Here is a 26,484-nt window from a genome sequence, read left to right on the forward strand (position 1 = left end):
GGCCACATTAAAGACTGGACTCCTGGGGAAGAAATTCTCAAGTCTGTCAATACTAAGAATGGCGACTGACTTCATGGCGGATGCTTCAGCAGAGTCAGTGCGTTTTCCAGCTAGAAATAACGCGCTGTCAAATGCGGCAAGGTGAGCCTTGTGGCTAAGATCTTGGACGGGAGATGCTCAGCCAAAAAACAAACTTTATTCAATTCCGTTCTCATGTATTTGAGCTGCTCGAGAAAGCCTAAGAAGGTGCCATTCTTTCAGAAAACTCGCTCCCACCCTAGGCAGGACTACAAAGGGAAGTCCGGCAGATGGAGCTACCCTAAAGGCAACAGGGGAAGAGGTTCCTTTCGAGACCAATCGTCAGGACCCAACAGACAATGACGCCAACAATATAGGAGGGAGACTACAGTACTTCCTAGAGGGCTGGCAGAATATCCCTCGAAATCAGTGGATCCTACAGACGGTTGCCCAGGGGTACAGGATAGCATTCACCCAGCTGCCCCCCAAAAGGTACTGCCTAACGTGTACCGAGTCGTCGGCAGTCCATCAAAGACTGTTAACAGACATACAAGAGCTCTCAGAACTGCAGGTCATAGTTCCGGTACCCCATCACCAGCGATTTCATGGACATTACTCCAGCCTGTTCTCCATTAAAAAAAAAAAAAGCGGAGAATACCGTACAATAATAAACTTTAAGACCATTAAATTAGTGGGTAGCTTACAAACGCTTCAAGATGGAGTCTCTCCAATCAATTATACCTTTAATAAAAAGGACTCAGTAATGTGCACGCTAGATCTCAAACATGGGTACTACCATGTACCCATCCCTCACACCAAAAATTCCTCAGATTTGCAATAAAAAGCCACGAGAAAATACATAATTTCCAATTCCAGTGCCTACCATTCGGTCTCGCTTCGGCCCCACGAATATTCACAAAACTCATGACAGAGGTCATGGCCCACTTAAGAGAAAAGAACCTTCTCATCGCCCCATACCTGGACGATCTGTTGTTTATGGCAGTTTCGCCTCATCAGATGGAAGAGTCTTTAACAATGACGATATCACTCCTGAAGAGTCTAGGGTGGATAATTCAAAGAAATCAAGTCTCAGACCAGAAAGGCAGAAAATATTCCTGGGAGTACTACTAGACTCCGAACGGGAATACTCCTTCCTACCAGACCAAAAACAACGGAAAATCGAAGAAGAATTTCAGGCACTAAGTAAATGCAAACACATTTCCATCAGGAAAGCCATGAGGGGTCTAGGTCTAATGACCTCCCATGTATTCCCAGCATACAATGGAGCCAGTTTAATTCAAGAATTCTTCAACGGGAGGTCCTTTCAGTATGGGATGGCAAGAAAGCTTCTGGCATGGTGGGTCAACATAAAAAAAACCTCAAAGGAGGGGGGGGCGTGGCCTGGAGCTCGAGCGGAGCAGACGTGGGTGACACGAGCTCCCTGGATTTCTACACTTGGGGACCCCATAACCGTGTCAAAGCCCCGGGGAACCCGGCGATTGTGAGCCCTGGGAGTCTCCAAATAGACTCAGCCTAACTTCAGCGCCGAGAGAAGGCGCCGGCGGGAGCACGCAGCACCACAGACGGACGGCGCCATCACAGATCCCTCCTGCAGCCCGGCAGTGAGGGAGCCCCTGCAGCGGAGGAGCGGCACACAGCAGAGCCCCAGAGCGGTCACGGAGCAGTGAGGCAGGGAGGGGGATCGCGGCGCTGAGCGGCTGGTCCGGTGAGTCGGGGAGCAGTGGCGGCGCGGGGGGAGACCGCGCACACCCCAGCAGGCAGCGCACAGAGGTAACGGCGGTCCGGACCACTCACCCAGGAGAGACTACCACGCCGCCCGTCCCTATCGTCCCCTCACTCCCTCCTCCTCTGCCCGAGCCCTGCCGGACGTAGGTGAAGAGCGGAGGCTTGCGGGGCATTATAGCAGGAGCAGTCCCTGTTCTTCCTCCCCCACCCTTGAGCCTGTATTTTGGCGCCAATCGCCGCCATTAAAAGCAGGAGCGGGAACAGCTCCTCCACAGTGACGTCACACAGCCCTGGGAGCAGCATCGGTCTGGAGAGATTATACTGCGCCGCCAGAGCCCTGGTTTAACCCCTGAACAGCTAACCAGAGGGGGTACTGGCGGTGAGAGGTAAAGATCTTATCATCCCAGAGGGCTCACGGGTCTGCCATCGTCCAGCAGCTACGGAACTATCACGCCGGTATCTATTAACCCCGGCGTTCCCACGCTTCATCTCCCGCTCCTCTGCAAAAGGTAACCAGGCACCTTCCACCTTCCTCTGCGGGGGTGAGCGGGCTCGGGAGGGAAGAGAACCCTGCAATCACCGGGAACACGATCATCGGCAGTAGGGGTGATAAGTTCCCCTCCAAGAGACATTAGTAGTTGGGTCACAAGCCATATAAGACCTGAGGCCCGTAGAGCACTGCTGACGCCCTTAAAACGCGGCACCTCTTAGCTGCAGAAAGCAGCAGGCTGCAACTTATAACTGGGGCTGATAAAAATTAAGCTTGGTAACATTCGCTTTCAGACTGCACTACTACCCCTCACATATAACCTGTCCCGCAACGAAGTGAATTAGGTGATAAGACTGTATTGACGGGGCGCATGCGCGGGGTCCAGCAATGACAGATATGTTGTGCTGAGCTCTGCTACCCGTCTGACCCCATTTAACCCTTTCCAGCGACCGGAGCACAGTAAATATTCTCCCTCCCCGGGGACAGCGTATCTTTGAGAGTGAGACGATCTGCAATGCCAAAAAAGGGAAGCACGACACAGCCAGCAGGCCGCACCGTTTCAGATCTACTTATGAGCGGCACCCCATCCAAAATGGCTGCAGCAGCTAATCCTCCAATAACCTCTGCAACCCAAGGCGACGGGAGCGCAGAGCAGGATGACATTCCCCCACAATCGGATGCGATGATCTCAACGGCTGCCCTCACGAGATCACTGCAGGAGACCTTTAGAGAGGAACTCAGAACCGCTATGCAGGGTATCTCATCCCAGTTACAAGATTTAGCCCAGCGCACAAACAACCTGGAGGAAAAAATGGAGGCTGTCTCAGATGCGCTAGAGGAAGATCAGGAAACTCTCAAGCTACAGGCTGACCGCATTTCTGAGCAAGAATTAAAATGTGAGGACTATGAGAATAGATCTAGAAGGAGCAACATACGAATTAGGGGCCTTCCTGAACATGTTGTTGCCCTTAAAGATACAGCAACAGCCCTTTTCACGGCCCTTTTACCGGACCTGGACCCGACCCTTCTCCATATTACAAGAATACACAGGGCACTGGGCAAGCCGCGGTCTAATGATATGCCAAGAGATGTAATACTAAAAATGCATTATGAGGAGACACGCGATCAGATCATGCTGGCAGCTAGAAACCACCCTATCTTACCCGGCCTACCAGACTCAGTACACATCTACGCGGACATTGCACCCTCCACACTGGCCAGGAGAAGGGCCCTCAGGTCAATTACGGCCTCGCTACAAGAAGCTCAGGTTAAATATAGGTGGGGCTTCCCATTTGCCCTTATCTTCACCTTCAAATCCCAACTCTATACCTGACGGTCACTAGAGGAGGGAACTCAGGCCCTAATTAGGGCTGGTATCGCACTATCCTCAGAGACATCCTCACTCCCACAGAGAAAGCCCAGGCCTGTAAGGGAATGGAAGAATACCCCCAGAACAAGAAGTCAAAACACTCAAGTCACTTGACTCACATAACCCAGGGCTTGACATCCTCAAAATTCTCTCTGAGTCCCTGGGTTCTGTTGTGGGACCAGATGTCGGTTCTGACCAGCTCTGAAACTGGGTCACTTACCTAGCAGCTAATGCTCGGTCTATTTACAGTTGTACTGTTTATTATTATATTTTCAAGCATCCTAATCCCTATTCCTTTCCGCCTATCCCTCCCCCCTTTTCCTTTCCCCTCTTTATCTCTCCCCCCCTCTTTCCTCTCTTCCCTTTACTATAAAGTCAATCTCAGATGATTCAAGGGTTGGGGTCCTCGGGGTCGCAACATGCTGCCCAAACTCGGTGAATCTTGGTGTCCTTCTTAATATGGGACTCCAGATCGCCGCATCTTGTGGGCTCAATGCCCTTTGGAAAATTTGTCATGTTCTGCGTCAGTCTTCCCCCTGTTTGTCTCTTCCCTTTTGTTTCCACATAGAGATTATTGCTGTGGTGGTGAATTTGTGGGTCGGGTGGAGGAAGATGGTTTGCCTCTTATTAGCAGTGTACACTTAATTTAACATGTGTAGAGTGCTTTCCCATAATGTGCGGGGCTTCAACTCACATCTAAAACGCAAAAAGGCCTTCCTCGATTATCACAAACATAACCCAGACGTTATCTGTCTTCAGGAAACCCATTTCTCCAATTCCTCCCACCCCAAATTCCTAGATACACATTATTCGAAATTCTTCCTTTCTACTTGGGACCGCAAAACGAGGGGTGTGGCTATACTAATCAAAAACAGTCTTCCACTCCAACCCACTAACACGTACTCAGATCCTGAGGGCAGGTTCATTATCCTGATGGGGACCCTGCAGGGTCTAAATATATGCATTGTCAATGGCTACCTGCCAACTGCTACTCAGACCCGGGTCATACGTCTAATTCTATCTAAATTAGCCTCATTCTCATATCACCACTTTATATGGTGTGGCGACTTCAATCTCACTTTAAGCCCGTCACTCGACAGCAGCTCACTGAATCGAGCAGACATATCTAAAACAGACAGGAAAAAAATCCTACAAATGCTGAAAGTACATTGTCTGGCAGATATCTGGCGAGAACTAAATGGCCCTCAGAGGGGATATACATATTTCTCCCCCGCACAAAAGTCCTATTCCAGAATTGACTTACATCTCACCTCCTCCAAAACACTCCCCTCGATCTTATACTCCCGACATATAGTATCATCTTGGTCAGACCATGATGCCGTTCTCTCTGTTTTTAACTTTAACATTACCACTTCTAGGTTGTTCAGGTGGAGACTGAACGAGTCCCTATTAACAGACCCAACGGTCTTATCTACTATAAAGGAGGAGCTAAACCTATATTTCCAAACTAACAATACCACTGACGTGTCCCCGGGAACTATATGGATGGCTCACAAAAAATTTATAACAGGGTCCCTGATCAAGATTGCCTCTAACAAGAAAAAACAAAGGTCAGAACTACAATTGCAATTAGAAAAAAAACTCTCAAAATTAGAACAGGCAAATCAAAACTTCCCGTCACTTTATCTAATCAAGAAAATCAGTGAAACTAAATTACAACTCAATACCATTTTAACAAATAGATCAGAAAGGGCCCTGACATGGACTAAATCTACTTTTCACAAATATGCTAACAAACCAAGCAGCATGTTGGCCCGTAAACTTAGGAGTAGGGAGCTTCTGAACAATATCCCAGCCATTAAAGATCCTACAGGACATGTTACTGCCCACCCAGATGTAATATATAAAATGTTCCAGCAATACTATCAAAACCTATACTCCCTCTCACAGCCCCCTTCCCCGACTCGCATCCAAAGCTTCCTCAAAGATCTGACACTACCTAAAGTCCCGGATTCAGATATAGCACATCTCCAAGCTCCAATTAACTCTGATGAAATAAAAAGAACGATTAAAAATTAAAAAAAAAAGGCGCCCGGGCCTGATGGGCTCACGGCACTGTACTATAAAAAATTCGACAGCCTACTTATACCTCACATACAAAGCTTTTGTAATGCTCTTTTAAACGGAGCTCAAATGCCTCCTGAATTTTACACCGCTCACGTAACTGTAATCCCAAAACCGAAGAAGAATCATCTCTTCCCTAAAAATTATAGGCCTATCTCATTGCTAAACATAGATTTAAAAATTTTCACATCCATAATCACGGCCAGACTAAATAAAATACTGTCCACTCTAATCCACCGGGACCAGGTAGGGTTCATCCACAAAAGACAGGGCCCTGACAATATCAGGAGAAACCTTAATCTAATACACTCGGCTAATCACTCCAAGCAGTCCTTACTCCTACTAGCACTCGACATAGAGAAAGCCTTTGACTCGGTATCATGGTCATACTTGTTCGAAGTCCTCGCTAAATTTGGTTTCCCGAGTGGTATCACCTCTTGTCTCAAACTTTTATATGATCACCCCCAGGCATATCTGAAACTACCCTCAAACCAGCCTACCCCTATTAACATACAACGCGGTACTAGGCAGGGATGCCCGCTTTCCCCAGCCTTATTTGCCCTAGCCATGGAGCCCCTGGCAGAAACTATTAGAGCCAACCCTAACATTAATGGACCTACAATTAGAGATGACCAATACAAGGCTAGCCTCTTTGCGGATGACCTACTCTTATCCATAGTCAACCCCACTATAACACTCCCAAACCTTTTCGTTGTCCTCCACGAATTCGAACTGGTCTCTGGCCTCAAGATTAACGTTGACAAATCTGAAGCCTTGTTCATTAACACCCCCAGGGAAACTCAAAACAACATAACAACACAATTTAAGTTTACCAGAAATGAGCAGTACTTAACCTATCTCGGCATTAATCTAACCTCCCATAGGTCGACTTTATTTAAATGGAACTATGCCCCCTTAATTGGAAATCTCAAATCAGACCTCTCCAGATGGTCATCTATGTCCCTATCCTGGTTGGGTAGACTTCACACCATTAAGATGGTCTCCTTACCATGTTTTCTGTATATTTTCCGCTCTTTGCCCATTCCTTTACCCTCCAAAACGTTACTAGATATACATAACACGATCTCCAAATTTATATGGCAGGGGAAAAGACCTAGGATAAGACTAAAAACCATGTTTATTAATAGAAGACGAGGAGGTATGTCTCTGCCCAACTTCAATTTATACTATAGAGCGGCTCAATTAGCTCAACTAATAAGTGCCAACGCGGACAAACATAACACACCCAGATGGGTGAATCTCGAATCTCACCTCCTGACCCCATTCTCCCTACCAGGCCTCATGTGGTCTTTGCAGAAACTCCCGAGGGGGCTCCACACATCAGCTCCATTCACAGCACATTCCCTGATGCTATGGAGAAAGGAAAGATTTAAACACTCTCTACAATCCAAAAAAAAATGACGCATATTTTTCATAACCCAGCTTTTCTTCCAGTGTTGGAACCTCGCCCTTTCCACTGGTGGATATCTAGGGGTTTAATTACCCTCAAAAGTCTTACATCGCCTTTTAACATCCTACTCACCAAGCAAGAGTTTATCCAAAAGCACTCCCCACCAAATTCTGAAACTTTACATATCATCCAAATCTTTCATTTTGCTGAACAAATTTTAGGACATGGTGTCACACACCGCCCATCAGGTTATGAGCAAATGTGTTTGTATGACCCATTGGGCAAGGGAGCTATCTCTTTGATATACTCAAACCTAAATGCAATATCAGAGGAAGTAAAACTCCAATATATGATTCAATGGGAAAGAGACTTTAATAAGATAATGTCCCCATTGGAGTGGCAAAAATGCTGCTGCTCTCTCTCCAAGGGTAGTCTCCAAACCTCATTAGTTGAAACATCCATCAAGCTCCTACATAGGACATATTTGGTCCCGAGCAAATTACATGCCATCTACCCAAATATGTCGGATCGGTGTTTCAGGGGGTGTGGAGCCCTGGGCGACTTGAAGCACACGTGGTGGGATTGTCCGGTTGTTTCCACTCTTTGGTTAAAGATTAAAGGGACACTGTCACCTGAATTTGGAGGGAACAATCTTCAGCCATGGAGGCGGGGTTTTTGAGTTTTTGATTCACCCTTTCCTTACCCGCTGACTGCAATATTGGATTGAAGTTCATTCTCTGTCCTCCATAGTACACGCCTGCGCAAGGCAAGATTGCACCTTGTGCAGGCATATACTACGGAGGACAGAGAATGAACTTCAATCCAATATTGCAGCCAGCGGGTAAGGAAAGGGTGAATCAAAAACCCCCAAACCCCGCCTCCATGGCTGAAGATTGTTCCCTCCAAATTCAGGTGACAGTGTCCCTTTAAATCTATTGTAGAGGAGCTTTATGGTGGGACGATTCAGTTAGATGCAACGGTGTTCCTGTTGGGGGCAAAACACCCGGGCTTCTCCAACAAACTCCATAATCTAGTCAACCAGCTGTTCCTCGCCACCAAGCTACACATTGCAACAAAATGGAAAACAACTACCCTATCTTTTTACTCGGTAATCGACAAAATGAACACCATCATGCTATTTGAACGAATACAAGCTACAAGAGATGACGCATGGGAGCCATACTATCAAATATGGAGGCCGTGGATCGAAAGGAACTCTAGTAGTAATCTCGACCAAGTTTTATCATTATCACTATGAGACCAACTTAATGCCAGATGGACCATCTTGGACCCGCCCTTTATACCCGACTATTGATGATGCTCTGATACAGTAATGGATCTCTTACCCCCCTCCCCCTTGTCTTTCTCGACCACTTGTCTTTGTCTGCGTGTATAAATGTATTGTCTAAATGTCCCCAAGGGTAATTTAGAATTTGATTATGCTTCTGTATATTCCCCTGCGCGGGATATTGTTGTGTATCTTTCTTGGTTTTTCTTTGAAAAATAAAAACAAGTTGAAACTAAAAAACCTCAAAGGAGGAAGACCCTGGAGTGTGTCTCCATGCGTAAATGTAACCACATATGCAAGCTTAAGCGGCTGGGGAGCTCACATAGAAGGACATTACCTTCAGGGAACATGGCCCATATCGGTACACAACAGTTCCTCCAACTACAGGGAACTCAGAGCAGTTTGGGAAGCACTGAAAAGATGCCAAGAGGAGTTACAGGGGCGTCAAGTCAGGATCTTCTCAGACAACTCGACCACGGTATCTTTCCATCTTCATCAGGGAGGTCCGAGACAGTCACCTCCAAGGTCTAGCAGAATCAATCTATTGGGCGGAATGCACTGTGAAGTTCATCACAGCAGTACATCTAAAAGGTTCAGAGAACCAGATAGCAGACTTTCTCAGCAGAGAAAAGGTGCAACCCTCGGAGTGGTCTCTAAACGAAAAAGTCTTTGTTCAGCTAACCCAGCAATGGAGCACACCACAGATAGACTTATTCGCCTCAAGGCGAAATACAAAGACAAGAGTCCTTTTCATTAAACCCAAGAGACAATCCAACTGGGGTGGACACCTTGGCACAAAGCTGGAACATGGAACTTGCTTATGCATTCCCTCCACTCGCTCTAATTCCGAGAGTTCTGAGGAAAATTCAGGAAAGTCTTGCAACAGTAATCCTAATTGTGCCATATTGGCCCAAGAGAAGCTGGTTTCCTCTTGTGAAGTGGATGGCGTTGGAGTATCCAGTTCTGCTACCACCAAGGTGCGACCTTCTGACGCAGGGGCCGCTGGCCCATCAAAATCTAGACATGCTACAGCTTTCAGCGTGGATCTTAAAAAAGAGATCCTAAGATCAAAAGGTCTTATCAGATTCGGTTATCTCAACCATAGAAAAAAGCAGGAAGCCAGTGACCTCGGCAATACAGGTCCTTCTCTAAAAATTAGCATATAGTGTTAAATTTCATTATTTACCATAATGTAATGATTACAATTAAACTTTCATATATTATAGATTCATTATCCACCAACTGAAATTTGTCAGGTCTTTTATTGTTTCAATACTGATGATTTTGGCATACAACTCCTGATAACCCAAAAAACCTGTCTCAATAAATTAGCATATTTCACCCATCCAATCAAATAAAAGTGTTTTTTAATAACAAACAAAAAAACCAACAAATAATAATGTTCAGTTATGCACTCAATACTTGGTCGGGAATCCTTTGGCAGAAATGACTGCTTCAATGCGGCGTGGCATGGAGGCAATCAGCCTGTGACACTGCTGAGATGTTATGGAGGCCCAGGATGCTTCAATAGCGACCTTAAGCTCATCCAGAGTGTTGGGTCTTGCGTCTCTCAACTTTCTCTTCACAATATCCCACAGATTCTCTATGGGGTTCAGGTCAGGAGAGTTGGCAGGCCAATTGAGCACAGTAATACCATGGTCAGTAAACCATTTACCAGTGGTTTTGGCACTGTGAGCAGGTGCCAGGTCGTGCTGAAAAATGAAATCTTCATCTCCATAAAACATTTCAGCCGATGGAAGCATGAAGTGCTCCAAAATCTCCTGATAGCTAGCTGCATTGACCCTGCCCTTGATGAAACACAGTGGACCAACACCATCACTGACTGTGGGTACTTGACACTGGACTTCAGGCATTTTGGCATTTCCTTTTCCCCAGTCTTCCTCCAGACTCTGGCACCTTGATTTCGAAATAACATGCAAAATTTGCTTTCATCAGAAAAAAGTACTTGGGACCACTTAGCAACAGTCCAGTGCTGCTTCTCTGTAGCCCAGGTCAGGCGCCTCTGCCGCTGTTTATGGTTCAAAAGTGGCTTTACCTGGGGAATGCGGCACCTGTAGCCCATTTCCTGCACACGCCTGTGCACGGTGGCTCTGGATGTTTCCACACCAGACTCAGTCCACTGCTTCCTCAGGTTCCCCAAGGTCTGGAAGCGGTCCTTCTCCACAATCTTCCTCAGGGTCTGGTCTCCTCTTCTCGTTGTACAGCGTTTTCTGCCACATTGTTTCCTTCCAACAGACTTACCATTGAGGTGCCTTGATACAGCACTCTGGGAACAGCCTATTTGTTGAGAAATTTCTTTCTGGGTCTTACCCTCTTGCTTGAGGGTGTCAATGATGGCCTTCTTGACATCTGTCAGGTCGCTAGTCTTACCCATGATGGGGGTTTTGAGTAATGAACCAGGCAGGGAGTTTATAAAAGCCTCAGGTATCTTTTGCATGTGTTTAGAGTTAATTAGTTGATTCAGAAGATTAGGGTAATAGGTCGTTTAGAGAACCTTTTCTTGATATGCTAATTTATTGAGACAGGTTTTTTGGGTTATCAGGAGTTGTATGCCAAAATCATCAGTATTAAAACAATAAAAGACCTGACAAATTTCAGTTGGTGGATAATGAATCTATAATATATGAAAGTTTAATTGTAATCATTACATTATGGTAAATAATGAAATTTAACACTATATGCTAATTTTTTGAGAAGGACCTGTATATCTAAAAATCAGGAAGAAATTTTGTGCACAGAGCAAAACTCCAATATCCATCTTTCAAGGACCAAATATTCCTCAGGTCTTAAATTTCCTTCAAGCAGGCTTCGATATGGGTTTGAGACCTAGTACTTTTAAAAGTAAAAATTTCAGCTTTAAGCGCCTTTTATGACTATCCACTAGCCGATCACCCCTGGGTAGTAAGGTTCATTAAAGCTATGCAACGTATTAGGCCAACAATGCGTAGTACAGTACCCCCCTGGAATCTCAGCTTGGTACTAAACGAATTACGTAAAGCTCCATACGAACCTCTAGATCAGGCAGACCTAAAATCTGTAATGTTCAAAACCATGTCCTGGTCGCAATAACGTCAGCAAGGCGAATAGGCGAGATCCAAGCCCTGTCCATAACGGACCCATACTTAAAAATCCAGGAAGATTGTATTATCTTAAAATTGGATCCTATGTTTCTCCCTAAAGTAGTGACTGACTTTCACAGAAACCAGGAAATTATATTACCTACGTTCTGCCAGAAGTACAACAACAACAAAGAACGTTCTCTCCATTCTTTGGATGTTAAAAGGACAGTATTACAATACTTAAAGCTTACAGACGACTGGAGAATTGACTCAAACCTCTTTATCCAGATGTCCGGGAAGAACAGAGGGAAAAAAGCCTCAAAGGCTACTCTAGCCAGATTAAAGCCACCATTTGTGCTGCATATATTTCAGCTGGTGAGTCTCATCCAGAAAATCTAAAGGCCCCACTCATGGAGAGCAATCTCTGCCTCGTGGGCAGAGGGTGCAGGTGCATCCATGGACCAAATTTGCCGGGCGGCAACTTGGTCTAACTGAAATACCTTTTGCAAACGCTACAAGCTAGACATTCTGTCAAATCAACAGACGGTCTTTGGGAGGAAAGTCCTCCAAGCTGTAATCCCACCCTAAATAGGAGTTATTTGGTTTTTCTCCTAGTGGTGCTGTCAGGAGGGATGTCCTGGAAAGTAGGAATTATTCCTACCGGTAATAGTGTTTCCAGGAGTCCATCATGACAGCACCCCTTATTTACCCTCCCTTGAATTCCTTTCTGATGTGTGATATGAATATGTATAGAGAGGAAGTTCAATAAAATTGCGTTGCATCCATCCTGGTGTGGTACTTTGTAAAATCACCGAAGTGGGGAGGGGCTATTTAACCTCTTCTGTGTTCCTGTCCCAATCAAGGATATGAAGGACAAGCTCCTGGTGGTGCTGTCATGATGGACTCCTGGAAACACTATTACCGGTAGGACTAATTCCTACTTTCTCATCTTTCAGGATACATCGGGGGCTTATCTACAGCATTACAGAATGCTGTAGATAAACCCCTGATGCTGGTGGGCTTAGCTCACTTCGACTTTGGGGGTGACAGGTTCCCTTTAATGAAAAGTAAATCCTCAGGGGGTTTTGGACTCCCTAATTTGACTGCGTATTATTATACCAATCTTGTTAAGCAAAGTCAGGCCTGGTTCAAAATAGACTGCTCTTCCGCCTGGTTAGATCACGAATCTTCCTTGAGGGAAAAGTCTCCACTTCTTCATTCTCTACTAATAACCTTTTTATTAAACTCTAAGACATCTGTACTGGATTCTCAAACTATTTCTGCTCTCTTCTCAGCTTGGAAAAAACTTGCAAATATTCCATGCAAAACCTTTAGATATGACCAACTAAAAAATTGACTTTCGGAGATAATAAATATCATAACCAACCACAATATTCTCTTATCCTGGAAATATCTTGGATTAAAATTCTTTTCTCCCATCCCCTCACCTTTCCTTACTACTTCCTTCCCCTCTGTCCTTAAGGGACATATCAAGATCTGTACATCAATAATAATCCCTGACTTGCTCTATTGTCTCCTTTTTGTAAATACCGTATATACGCGAGTATAAGCCGAGATTTTCAGCCCACTTTTTTGGGCTGAAAGTCCCCCTCTCGGCTTATACTCGAGTCATACCCAGGGGTCGGTAGGGAAGCGGGGGCTGTCTAATTATACTCACCTACTCCTGGCGCAGTCCCTGCAGGTCCCTGGCTTCCCCAGCGCCGACAGCTTATTCCTGTACTGAGCGGTCACATGGTAACGCTCATTACAGTAATGAATATGCGGCTCCACCTCCCATAGAGGTGGAGCTGCATATTCATTACTGTAATGATCGGTAACGGTGACCGCTCAGTACAGGATGAAACTGCGGCGGCGGGGAAGCAGGGACTGCACAGCGCCAGGAGCAGGTGAGCATAATTGGGAGGGGGAGCGCTGCGCGATACTCACCTGCTCCTAGTTTCGGCGCTGCTCCATCTTCAGCGTCTTCTGCAGTGACGCTCAGGTCAGAGGGTGCAGTGACGTGGTTAGTGCGCGCCCTCTGCCTGAATGTCAGAGCAGAAGACGCTGAAGATGGAGTGGCGCCGGAACAAGGAGCAGGTGAATATTGAAAGTGCCGGGGGCCTGAGCAACGGAGAGGTGAGTATGTGATTTTATTTTATTTTTTTTATCGCAGCAGCAGCAAATGGGGCAAGTGTCTGTATGGAGCATCTATGGGGCCATAACGTTTGTGCAGCACTATATGGGGCAAGTGTTTGTATGGAGCATCTATGGGGCCATAACGTTTGTGCAGCACTATATGGGGCAAGTGTTTGTATGGAGCATCTATGGGGCCATAACATTTGTGCGGCATTATATGGGGCAAGTGTTTGTATGGAGCATCTATGGGGCCATAACGTTTGTGCAGCACTATATGGGGCTATAACGTTTGTGCAGCACTACATGGGGCAAGTGTTTGTATGGAGCATCTATGGGGCCATAACGTTTGTGCAGCATTATATGGGGCCATAAAGTTTGTGCAGCACTATTTAGGGCAAGTGTTTGTATGGAGCATCTTATGGGGCCATCATAAAGTTTATGGAGCATTATATGGGGCTCCTGATTCAATAAGGATATTCAAAAACACTTAGGGTATGTGCACACGTCAGGTTTTTTTCCTGACAAAATCCGGAGAATTCTGCCAGAAAATCGCGTTTTTTGCGCGGATTTTTTGCGTTTTTTTTTTTTTTCCTGAATGCATGAAATCCGCAAAAAATCCGCAAAAAGAATGAGCATGGCCATTCTTTTTGCGGATTGCGTTTTTTTTGGGGAAAAAAACGCATCCATCTGAACAAAAAATCCGGAATGCATTCTAAATGATAGGATGCATATTTTTAGCGTTTTTGATGAGGAATTATAGCGTTTTTATAGCGAAATTCCGCAAAAAAAACGCTAAAAATCCGGACGTGTGCACATACCCTTAACCTACTGATGTCTCAATTAATTTTACTGTTATTGGTATCTATTTTTACTATTGACATTTACCGGTAGCTGCTGTATTTCCCACCCTAGGCTTATACTCGAGTCATTAAGTTTTCCAAGTTTTTTTTTTTTTTTGTGGCAAAATTAGGGGGGTCGGCTTATACTCGGGTCGGCTTATACTCGAGTATATACGGTAGTTAAAATTTTGTTAATGTTTTTAAATAAGAAAAGGGATAGTCATTAAAAGTTTGAAACTTGTATACGTTTTTGAACTTTTGGTCAAATTTCTGATGTTTTTCTAAGTAAACACAAAACGCATCAACCTAAATTTGCCATTAACATAAAATGTATCACAAAAAAAGCACAGTAATTGAGACTATGTTGAACTGTTCCAGATTTATTCCCACAATTATGTTTCAATTATTTTTCAGAATCTGTACCTTACCAAGTACAATATTGTTGCATGTTTCTTGCTTTCCAGGCTCCAGAAAACCTTAGGCATTCTGTGCGAACAAGGGCTTTTAACAAGATTACCATTAGCAACCAGCCAGACACTGAGCCGGAACCGATGGTGACTGGACAGTCGTTGAGTACTGGTTAGTTTTGTATATAGCTACAATGGACAATAATGGTTCTAAATAACTTCCAGAGCAGATTGTGTATCTAAGCACTCGGTCATCCTGTTAGGACTGTATCGCTATAAACTGTTTGTGGCATGCAGAAAATGTCTTATGTGATTCAACAAGAGTAAAAGAAAACAATGCAACATGTGCTACTGCAGAGCAGATGTAAGCACACTTGGCTGAGCATTCCTTTAGTTAGGTTTGTGGCCTATTTGTTTATCCCATGAACTTATTACTGATTTTTCGAAGTACATTCGTAGAAAAAGTTGGCACTCAAAAGTTTTATAATATTTTCTAAAGTTTTTATTTAACATCCAGAGAAATTAGTCAATTGCTGAACGTTTTCGGTCCTATCAGGACTTTCCTCAGAGCAACATTTGACTTTATCTGGAATGATAGGTCAGTGTGTGTGACCTGGTAAAGAGACTTTCTGTTGTGATAAGATATCACCAACTTTATATGCGGTACATGTGGTCTGTAACAAGGGGCGCTCTGTGTCGCTAGGGGAAGATTGGCTCACGCGGTGTGCGGCTCCAGCGCTGTTAGCGTGCTGAGACGCTGTGTGAAATGCGCTGATTTTTAGAAGTAGTTATCCCAGCCCAGAGAACCCTTTATCAGAAACCCAAGTAACATATTTCATTCTGTTATCTACAGAGGCTGATCCTGATGTGGAAGATCAAACTATAAGGTAAAAATCTGTGGCATTCTAGTAAAATGAGATGTTGACTTCCTAGCCCCCGAAGCTTTTTTCGGTTTTGCATTAGTTTTTCGCTCCCCACCTTCCCAGAGCCATAACTTTTTTTTTTTTTTTTTTTATTATTGATCGGGAGATACCAAATATGTGTACGTTTGTTTGATTTTTATTGTTTAATTTTGAATGGGGTGACAGGGGGTCACGTGACCGCTGACACCAGAGAATCCTCACAGCGCATTATGTGATTGACAAGACTGCAGTCTTGAATTCTTCTGGAAGTTTACAAGTTGGCCAAGAAATAAATACTTAGTATACTGTAACTTGATTAAGGGTAAAAATTGTATATTCTTGTTGCAGACGAAAGAGCTATAAACGTGCTGTGGATGAGCTGTCTGATGGTGACCAATCTAGTGATGAGCCAGTGAATTCACCTCCGAGGAAGAAAACGCCTTCTCCCCCATGTCCTCCTAGCAAAGTGAGTTTCCTGGCCATTAAAAGTTGTTGGGTTGTAATGTAGACTTTGTAGTTGTAGGAGTTTTTACCCATTCAATGTAATGGCTAAATTTATCCTTCAAGTAAAGAATGATTGCAATATAGTCCACTTTTTGTTATCTATATACTTCTAGTCAATATTGCCCACTTATAAATGCTATGGTTAATGTCCATCCGCAGCAATGTAAGGACAGTCCAGTTTCAAAACCAGGCTTGCTAAATGTTGGTGCTTCCACACTTGTGCAAGCCAATTATTGAATTGCTTGTATAGTCACTGAAAATTGTCAAACTGTGGGTATTGATGTGATATCGCTGCGTCACATCGGGTTATTGGAAAATTGTGGTTTGCATCGGCACATTGCACAGCCCTCCCACCATTCTGCATATTAATATGGAATCACGTTTTGGGGGGCAACATATATAGAAACTGTTTTAATAAAGGCTTCTCCAATTTGTTTTTTTTTTGTTTGTTTTAAGGAGCATTTTAATCTTTGGAGCCCAGTTAGAGTTTTTTTTTTTTTTTTTTAACTGTCATTTTACTCAGTATCTTATATTTTTTAGGTTATAAAACCACCTCCTCATATGAGGAGTTTCCTGCATACAGTACAAAAAAATCAACTGCTAATGATGACTCCAGGTTCTATTGGGAAAAGTCTCATCGCAAAAACTTTTATAAAGCGCAACACTCCTCTCAAAGTGGACGCCAAGGTATGTGGGATTTCACATTGGACCACTAACAATGTTCTGGTATAATACAGTAAGAGGAGCCAGAACCAGGTCCTGTCAAGCCCCACAGTCTGTTCAGGAGTCTTTGTGGCCCCTGTAGTTGAGCTTTTCTGTAGGAAAATTGTGCTGTCGGTACTGTAATATTAGAAAAAGATGGAAGACACATTAACCCCTCAGTGTTATAATCTATTAGCAGACTCGTGCTAGTCAGGGCATGGAGAAAGCATTCTCGCTTCATGACATTGTTTCTCAAGCACTGATGTAAAATCGCTGTAGCAGCTACAGGGAGAGAATGAAGTGCTACTCTGCCTGCAGCCGCTCTCGTTTTCACTGGGGAGGGTGCACGGAGCTGTTAGCCACTGTGCATTAGGAGCGTGGCTGTGATCACTCGCTTCCACCCTAACTGACAGTCAGCTCTGCATTATAAGCGTACAGAGCACGCTGTCAATCTGCCAGGGAGTGCTCACTATATAGTAGGCGTCTGGGGAGAGGGTTGGAGCTTGACACGCTGAAACATATAGCAAAACGAATATAGCTTGTGGGGGCCGTACTTGCTTGTGATTTCTGCCAAAGTGAAGATGTAAAGGGTGGTTCCAGCATGTCCATCCAGTGTGAATAAAATATTTTTTTTTATTAGAACAGTATAAAAACCAATAGTAAAAGTGAGAAACTCTCAATGTGACACATTTTTTGGCACACCTCGACATACTTATTCTAACCTGGATGGATGTGCTCGAAAAGCAATTTTCATCTATATAGCAAGTGCTAGCTGTTACTGCCCCTGCACCACCCTGATGACTTGGTACAAGTGGCTGTAAGGTAAGTAGTGACAGGTTCCCCCCAAGACTATTAATTTGGGTCTTTATAAAGTACCTCGCCCAATAGTGTTTTTTGGGGGGTGCGGGAGTTTAGTTAGTTGCTTTTAGGCAGTTGTCCTGCTCTTTATGACAGCAAATTATCATAGATCTTCTTTTTTTTTTTTCCCATTTCCAATATCCAGACAGAAGTAAGTGCTTAATTTCTTATAGGTATCACTGTTGGTTAAGATTATGTAAGATGTCAGGGTGAAGGGGTGTGCTGATTACTCACAAGGCCTGGTGTAGGTGTTCTGACTTTATTTTGAGGCAAGTTTACGGTGTAAGTAATGACATCCCTCTTGCATAATCATAGGAAAAGGAGCGCCAACGCCTGGAAGCTCTCCGCAAGAAAGAGGAGGCTGAACTTCAGCGCAAGCAGAAAATCGAGGAGGGCAAGAAGCGCAAACAGGAGGAACTCAAGCTGTGAGTAATTCTAAGCAGCTGATTGTTTTAGTACACTTATGTTTCCGAAATAATGGAGCCAGTCTGGTTAAAAACTTATTTTTCAATATATACTATATAGGAGGAGAGAAGAACGTCTGCGTAAGGTCCTGCAGGCTCGGGAGAGGGTGGAACAATTAGAGGAAGAGAAAAAGAAGAAAATAGAGCAGAAGTTTGCTCAAATAGATGAGAAGAGTGAAAAGGTAAAATCTTTTAAAAGGTCGTCCAACCTAATCTGCAAATCTTATAGAATAGCCAACAGAAAAATGTTTTTACCTATTCATAAATGAATATTTTTCTCCCCAATCTGAAATCTATTTATCTGTACATTAAGTGTTTAGTGCCTTGCTTTGTTCTAACTTACAGGTGAGAGAGGACAGATTGGCTGAGGAGAAGGCCAAAAAGAAATTAACAGCTAAAAAACAAGAGGATTTAGAGAGCAGGAGGCGACAGGAGGAGGAAGTTCGGAAAAACAAAGCTAAACAGCTGGTATGTTTGTAAAAATGATAGCCGATGATTATGAAAATACATTTTTCTGATTATAATATTTGTAGCATCAATTAATCTGTAAATTATATGTGTTGTAGGAGGAAGAACAGAAAAAGAGGGAAGAGGAGGAACAGGAAAGGCAAAGAAAGCTTGCAGAGGCCAAAAAACTTGCTGATATGCGACAAGCGGAACTGGAACGTGAAAAGGAGCAGGAGCGCCTCAGAGCTGAAAAGTGAGCGGCAACTCTGCCACCTTAGTCCCTGGCACAGACCATCTTTGCTCAGTAGCATAACGTTTTGTTTTTCTTTGTACAGAGAGAGGGAACGCTTAGAAAGAGAGCGAGCACTTCAGTTACAGAGGGAACTAGAGCGAGCCGCTCAGGAGAAGGAGCAACAGCGCAGAGAAGCGGAGGAACGCAAGAAGAAGGTGGGCATACTATTGAGACAGCCATTACACTCTTTCCTCTATTGTCTCCAAACCTGAAGTCATTGTTTTGATTTAAGGAGCACCAAGAACGGTTGGAGAAAGATCGACAAGAAAGATTACGTAAAGAAATAGAGGTCAAAAAAGTTAAAGAGCTGGAAGAGCAGGAGAGAATTGCAAAGGAGAAACAGGCAGTAGCCCCTCTGCTGAATGTCACTGTGGATATACAGGTATGGGCTGACTATAATAGTGTAGAAACAAATAAAACAGATATTGGATTACTTGAGTCAACCCAGGTCCATATAGTCTACTTCAGAGAACAGATGTCAAAAGTGGGGGTTTCACTTGTGTCCCCCCCCCCCCCCTTACGATTCAGTTTAGATCCAATGTGCATTTTACCATTACCAGCTGTGCAAACCACCATTTGAGCAAGAATGTTAAGCCATTTGCACCATTCGGTTTTAATAAAATGCAATAAAATAAAAATTAACATACCGTATATACTCGAGTATAAGCCGAGATTTTCAGCCCAAATTTTTGGGCTGAAAGTGCCCCCCTCGGCTTATACTCGAGTCACGGTAGCGGTGGGGTCGGCGGGTGAGGGGGTGAGGGCGCTGAGGCATACTTACCTAGTCCCAGCGATCCTCGCGCTGTCCCTGCCGTCCCACGGGCTTCGGCGCTGCAGCTTCTTCCTCTCTTCAGCGGTCACGTGGGACCGCTCATTACAGAAATGAATAAGCGGCTCCACCTCCCATAGGGGTGGAGCCGCTTATTCATTTCTCTAATCAGCGGTGCCGGTGACCGCTGATAGAGAAAGAAGCTGCGGCACCGAAGACAGGAGGGGACAGCGCGAGGATCGCCAGGACTAGGTGAGTATGTTATATTCACCTGTCCTCGTTCCAGCCGCCGGGCGCCGATCCATCTTCCCGGCCGGCGCCTCCATCTTCCCGGCGTCTGCGCTCTCTGACTGATCAGGCAGAGGGCGCGATGACGCATACAGTGTGCGCGGCGCCCTCTGCCTGATCAGTCAGAGCAGAGACGCCGGGAAGATGGAGGCGCCGGAACGAGACGCCGGGAGCTGCAATCAAGGGAGGTGAGTATGTGTTTTTTTTTCTTTATTGCGGCAGCGGCGGCACAAATTTATGTGGAACATCTATGGGGCACAGTGAACGGTGCAGAGCACCGTATATGGCACAGCACAGCTATGGGGCACAGTGAACGGTGCAGAGCACCGTATATGGCACAGCTAGGGGGGGTGCAGAGCACCGTATATGGCACAGCTAGGGGGGGCACAGTGAACGGTGCAGAGCACCGTATATGGCACAGCACAGCTATGGGGCACAGTGAACGGTGCAGAGCACCGTATATGGCACAGCACAGCTATGGGGCACAGTGAACGGTGCAGAGCACCGTATATGGCACAGCACAGCTATGGGGCACAGTGAACGGTGCAGAGCACCGTATATGGCACAGCACAGCTATGGGGCACAGTGAACGGTGCAGAGCACCGTATATGGCACAGCACAGCTATGGGGCACAGTGAACGGTGCAGAGCACCGTATATGGCACAGCACAGCTATGGGGCACAGCACAGCTATGGGGCACAGTGAACGGTGCAGAGCACCGTATATGGCACAGCACATCTATGGGGCACAGTGAACGGTGCAGAGCACCGTATATGGCACAGCTAGGGGGGGCACAGTGAACGGTGCAGAGCACCGTATATGGCACAGCACAGCTATGGGGCACAGTGAACGGTGCAGAGCACCGTATATGGCACAGCACAGCTATGGGGCACAGCACAGCTATGGGGCACAGTGAACGGTGCAGAGCACCGTATATGGCACAGCACATCTATGGGGCACAGTGAACGGTGCAGAGCACCGTATATGGCACAGCTAGGGGGGGCACAGTGAACGGTGCAGAGCACCGTATATGGCACAGCTAGGGGGGGCACAGTGAACGGTGCAGAGCACCGTATATGGCACAGCACAGCTATGGGGCACAGTGAACGGTGCAGAGCACCGTATATGGCACAGCACAGCTATGGGGCACAGTGAACGGTGCAGAGCACCGTATATGGCACAGCACAGCTATGGGGCACAGTGAACGGTGCAGAGCACCGTATATGGCACAGCACAGCTATGGGGCACAGTGAACGGTGCAGAGCACCGTATATGGCACAGCACAGCTATGGGGCACAGTGAACGGTGCAGAGCACCGTATATGGCACAGCACAGCTATGGGGCACAGTGAACGGTGCAGAGCACCGTATATGGCACAGCACAGCTATGGGGCACAGTGAACGGTGCAGAGCACCGTATATGGCACAGCACAGCTATGTATGGGGCACAGTGAACGGTGCAGAGCACCGTATATGGCACAGCACAGCTATGGGGCACAGTGAACGGTGCAGAGCACCGTATATGGCACAGCTATGGGGCACAGTGAACGGTGCAGAGCACCGTATATGGCACATCTATGGGGCACAATGAACGGTGCAGAGCACCGTATATGGCACAGCTAGGGGGCATAATGAACGGTGCAGAGCACTATATGGTTCACACCTATGGGGAAATATGAACGGTGCAGAGCACTATATGGCACAGCTATGGGGAAATAATGATCTATTTTTATTTTTGAAATTCACCGGTAAATGCTGCATTTCCACCCTAGGCTTATACTCGAGTCAATAAGTTTTCCCAGTTTTTTGTGGCAAAATTAGGGGGGTCGGCTTATACTCGGGTCGGCTTATACTCGAGTATATACGGTAATTAAGATTCGCCGCATGACATTTATTGGAGAACATAAAGTTTCTGCCTCTAACAGCGGTGACTGGAGTTGGCTCCATTTCCTGCCGGTTAACCATTTGAACGACATTGTCAATCACTGACTGCAGCACTTAAAGGGGTTTTGCTTCTAAACAGCTATAAATGTTCCTAAAAAATGTTTAAAGTGAACATCACTTCTATGTTTCTAAGGCCGGGGTCACACTAGACCGTAATACGGACGAGTGCAATGCGATAAAAAATCGCATAGCACTCGTCCCAATGTTAATCAATGGGGCAGCTCCCATCATCCGATATTTTCTCGGCCGTATTCAGGATCCGAGTGAAATCGCAGCATGCTGCGATTGTCAGCGTTTCTCGGCCGAGAATCGCCAATGAAAGTCTATGGAAGCCCCAAAAATACGGATTACACATGGACCAGCAGTGTGACTTGCGAGAAATACGCAGCGCTGTTACAGAGAAAAGCCGGCAATTCAGTGCGGTGTACAGTAAAATCACACTGACAGCTTCCAGTAGAATAGGTAGAATAAATATGTACACAAAGAATAGATATATATATAGATAGATATAGATATATATATATATATATATATAGATATATATATATATATATATATATCTATATATATATATATATATATAGATATATATAGATATATATATATATAGATATCTATCTATATATATATATATATATATCTATATATATATATATATATCTATATATATATATATATATCAGTAGACCCATATATGTATATATATTATTCCTTCATACAGCCGCGATATATCCAAAAGCCGGTAATTCAATTACCGGCTTTTGCTTTCTCCTTCCTAAAACCCGACATGATATGAGACATGGTTTACATACAGTAAACCATCTCATATCACCATTTTTTTGGCATAATCCACACTACTAATGTTAGTAGTGTGTATCTGCAAAATTTGGCCGTTCTAGCTCTTAAAATAAAGGGTTAAATGGCGGAAAAAATTGGCGTGGGCTCCCGCGCAATTTTCTCCGCCAGAGTAGTAAATCCAGTGACTGAGGGCAGATATTAATAGCCTGGAGAGGGTCCATGGTTATTGGCCCCCCCTGGCTAAAAAAATCTGCCCCCAGCCACCCCAGAAAAGGCACATCTGGAAGATGCGCCTATTCTGGCACTTGGCCACTCTCTTCCCATTCCCGTGTAGCGGTGGGATATGGAGTAATGAAGGGTTAATGCCACCTTGCTATTGTAAGGTGACATTAAGCCTAATTAATAATGGAGAGGCGTCAATTATGACACCTATCCATTATTAATCCAATTGTAGTAAAGGGTTAAATAAAACACAAACACATTATTTAAAATTATTTTAATGAAATAAAAACAATGGTTGTTGGAGTATTTTATTCTACGCCCAATCCAGTCACTGAAGACCCTCGTTCTGAAAGTAAAAAAACATAATAAACCAACAATATCCTTACCCTCCGCAGATCTGTAACGTCCAACGATGTAAATCCTTCTGAAGGGGTTAAAACATTTTGCAGCAAGGAGTTCCGCTAATGCAGGCTGCTCCTTGCTGCAAAACCCCGGGGAATGAGGCTAAAAATAGGTCACTGATCTATATTTAGCTTCATTTGCGGTGAGGCGCCCTCTGCTGGATATTCATAGATCGTGGGAACTTACCTAGAAAGCTCCCTGGCTTAGCAATTGCTAAGAAGCAAACAGTAGCTTATTAGAATGCAGGAAGAATCATCTATACAGTTAAGGTACCTTCACACTGAGCGACGCTGCAGCGATACCGACAATGATGCCGATCGCTGCAGCATCGCTGTTTAGTCGTTGGAGAGCTGTCACACAGACAGCTCTCCAGCGACCAATGATCCCGAGGTCCCCGGTAACCAGGGTAAACATCGGGTTACTAAGCGCAGGGCCGTGCTTAGTAACCCGATGTTTACCCTTGTTACCAGCGTAAACGTTAAAAAAACAAACACTACATACTTACATTCAGCTGTCTGTCCTCCGGCGCTCTGCTTTCCTCTGCACTGTCAGCGCCGGTCAGCCGGAAAGCAGAGTGGTGACGTCACCGCTCTGCTTTCCGGCTGGACGGCGCTGACACAGGATGCAGGAGGAGTGCAGAGAAGCAGAGCGCCGGGGACAGACAGCTGAAGGTAAGTATGTAGTGTTTGTTTTTTTTACATTTACACTGGTAATCAGGGTAAATATCGGGTTACTAAGCGTGGCCCTGCGCTTAGTAACCCGATGTTTACCCTGGTTACCAGTGAAGAAATCGCTGGATCGGTGTCACACACGCCGATCCAGCGATGTCAGCGGGAGATCCAGCGACGAAATAAAGTTCTGGACTTTCCTCAGCGACCAACGATCTCCCAGCAGGGGCCTGATCGTTGGTCGCTGTCACACATAACGATTTCCTTAAAGATATCGTTGCTACGTCACAAAAAGCAACTATATCGTTAACGATATCGTTATGTGTCACGGTACCTTTATGGTGGTGCTTTGGTGAGAGGGGGTGACAAATGCAGATGTCAGGATACCTTTTAAAATTGTTGTGGATAAAACATTACATCACCCGTATGGCTGAGCGTTAAATAGCACTCAGCCGTAGTATGTGACTCCATAGAAATAGTTGTTCCTGTAACACCTTTGTATCCTCACAGAACTCCCCAGCCTGTGAATCCTATGAGATGACTCCAAAGAGCTACAAGCCTCCGTCTGTTAAAATCAATGCCGACGACTATGGCATGGACTTAAATAGCGATGATTCCACAGATGATGAAAGTAAACCTCGCAAGCCTATTCCAGTGTGGGCTTCTGGTGAGTGGGGTCTGGTCACAGTAGTTCTAGAGCGGGTGTAGTGTACCTATTGCATCTTAATTATTTTTATTTATTTTTTTCCCCTCCACAGGAAATCAGCTTGCCCAATCAATGTGTCAGCAGTACTACAATCCTGTAGATGTGGACAAATTCTATGGCATCATTGACAGCCCAAAACTAGAAGACCTGTTTTATAAGAGCAAACCACGATATAACAAGCGCACTAGTTCGGCAGTATGGCACTCTCCTCCATTAAGTGGCAACAGGCAGCATCTAGCTGTGGGCTATGGACTAAAGAAATACTGAGCTAGGAAACAGCAGGCTTACAGGCCCACAACCCAAACTACTCCACGCTGCTCTTCAACTTGTCTGGCCGAATGCTCATTTTATCTGTTATATGTATATTATTTTTTTTTGTTACTGGCTATCTTATATATGTGTATGGTAGACAAGTCTCATTTTAAAAATAAAGATTCTTTAAGGATTAGTACAACTTCTGCATTTAATGAATGGTAGGTTGATGTATTTTTTTTATTCTGGGCAATGTTCAGATAGCTAGTGTATGGCAGACCTACTCTTCACTATGAATTAAGAAAAAAAATGACTTTTGTGCAGTTCTGTAAGAAAGCTTTGTTTAAATCTTGTACATATTGCATGTATCGGGTGCTGGTCACGTGGCTCTGTTGGGAATTTCAATCATGCAATTTTCATTATGTTTAAACCTTCGTGTTTGGTTTAGTAGTTAAATTAGTGGTATGTATTCCTTTTATTTAAATAAATCGATAAAGGTCAATCTGTATAGAAATGGATTGCCTGCATGACTTCTTTGTGCCAGGTCTGTGCGAGCCTCTTTGCATATTGCCATGTAGATTTATGCAGTTCCTGACTGAATCCCTGAAAAGCTGGATTCAGATGGAGCCAGAGACTTCAATGACGCAAGCAAACCTCAAACTGAATTTGTTTTTGTTTTTTCTCCCATTCTGCTGTCCCTGATGGTTTTTTCTCATGGGCTAAGAGAACCTAATGCAAGCTGTGCCTTATACAAGTCTGTACAACTTTGGAAGGGACATTTTCCTGAATACTGCGTGTGATGCTGGCAGATGTTCTGACTGTGTAGGGGTTGTCTTTCCTCTGCTGAAAATAAGCTCATGGCAGAAGAACCTCCTGTTCATGAAGTGGGATACACTATAGCCTTGCTTTAAACTGATCTGTGACTAGATCTCAATACATACTACATACACTAAATATATACTGCTCAAAAAAATCTTCATTCTATTGTTCTCAATGCATGCAAGCACCAAACATTAAAAATTATCAATATAAATCACAACTAATATCCCGTGGAGGTCTGGATTTGGAATGATACTCAAAATCAAATTACAGGCTGATCCAACTTCAGTAGAAATGCCTCAGGACAAGGAGATGATGCTCAGTAGTGTAAATGCTTTCACCCCTAGAGGTACAGTAGCATGTGGCGGTGTCTGCAACCCACAGAAGTGGTATATCAATGTGAGCTGTGGCAAGAGGGGTAGCTGTGTCTGTTAGTCTCAAATATTACTGTTATTAATGTACTACGCCATCATGAATTAAAATCCTGCAGTGCACACAAGGTCCCCCTTCCATGATCCAGAGGAGGCATGACAGAAGGTCAGGTGGTCGCATGGGACCAAAACAAAACTGTTTGGTATT

General features: G+C 44.7%; 1 protein-coding gene across 1 annotated transcript in view; it reads left to right on the top strand.

The window, feature by feature from the left end:
• INCENP (inner centromere protein) overlaps positions 1-25,600 on the top strand; it is a 66,729-nt gene extending 41,129 nt beyond the window's left edge. Inside the window, exons 7-18 of the mRNA XM_069739601.1 lie at positions 14,927-15,041; positions 15,723-15,756; positions 16,120-16,237; positions 16,816-16,962; positions 18,151-18,260; positions 18,361-18,481; positions 18,645-18,767; positions 18,866-18,999; positions 19,082-19,193; positions 19,271-19,420; positions 24,639-24,795; positions 24,887-25,600. Coding sequence (XP_069595702.1) covers positions 14,927-15,041; positions 15,723-15,756; positions 16,120-16,237; positions 16,816-16,962; positions 18,151-18,260; positions 18,361-18,481; positions 18,645-18,767; positions 18,866-18,999; positions 19,082-19,193; positions 19,271-19,420; positions 24,639-24,795; positions 24,887-25,101 — 1,536 coding nt within the window. The 3' untranslated portion in view covers positions 25,102-25,600. The remainder of the gene's footprint in view (positions 1-14,926; positions 15,042-15,722; positions 15,757-16,119; positions 16,238-16,815; positions 16,963-18,150; positions 18,261-18,360; positions 18,482-18,644; positions 18,768-18,865; positions 19,000-19,081; positions 19,194-19,270; positions 19,421-24,638; positions 24,796-24,886) is intronic.
• Positions 25,601-26,484: the final 884 nt, after the last annotated feature.

This window comes from Ranitomeya imitator, chromosome 9, assembly GCF_032444005.1.
Source record: "Ranitomeya imitator isolate aRanImi1 chromosome 9, aRanImi1.pri, whole genome shotgun sequence".
Classification (NCBI taxonomy): domain Eukaryota; kingdom Metazoa; phylum Chordata; class Amphibia; order Anura; family Dendrobatidae; genus Ranitomeya; species Ranitomeya imitator.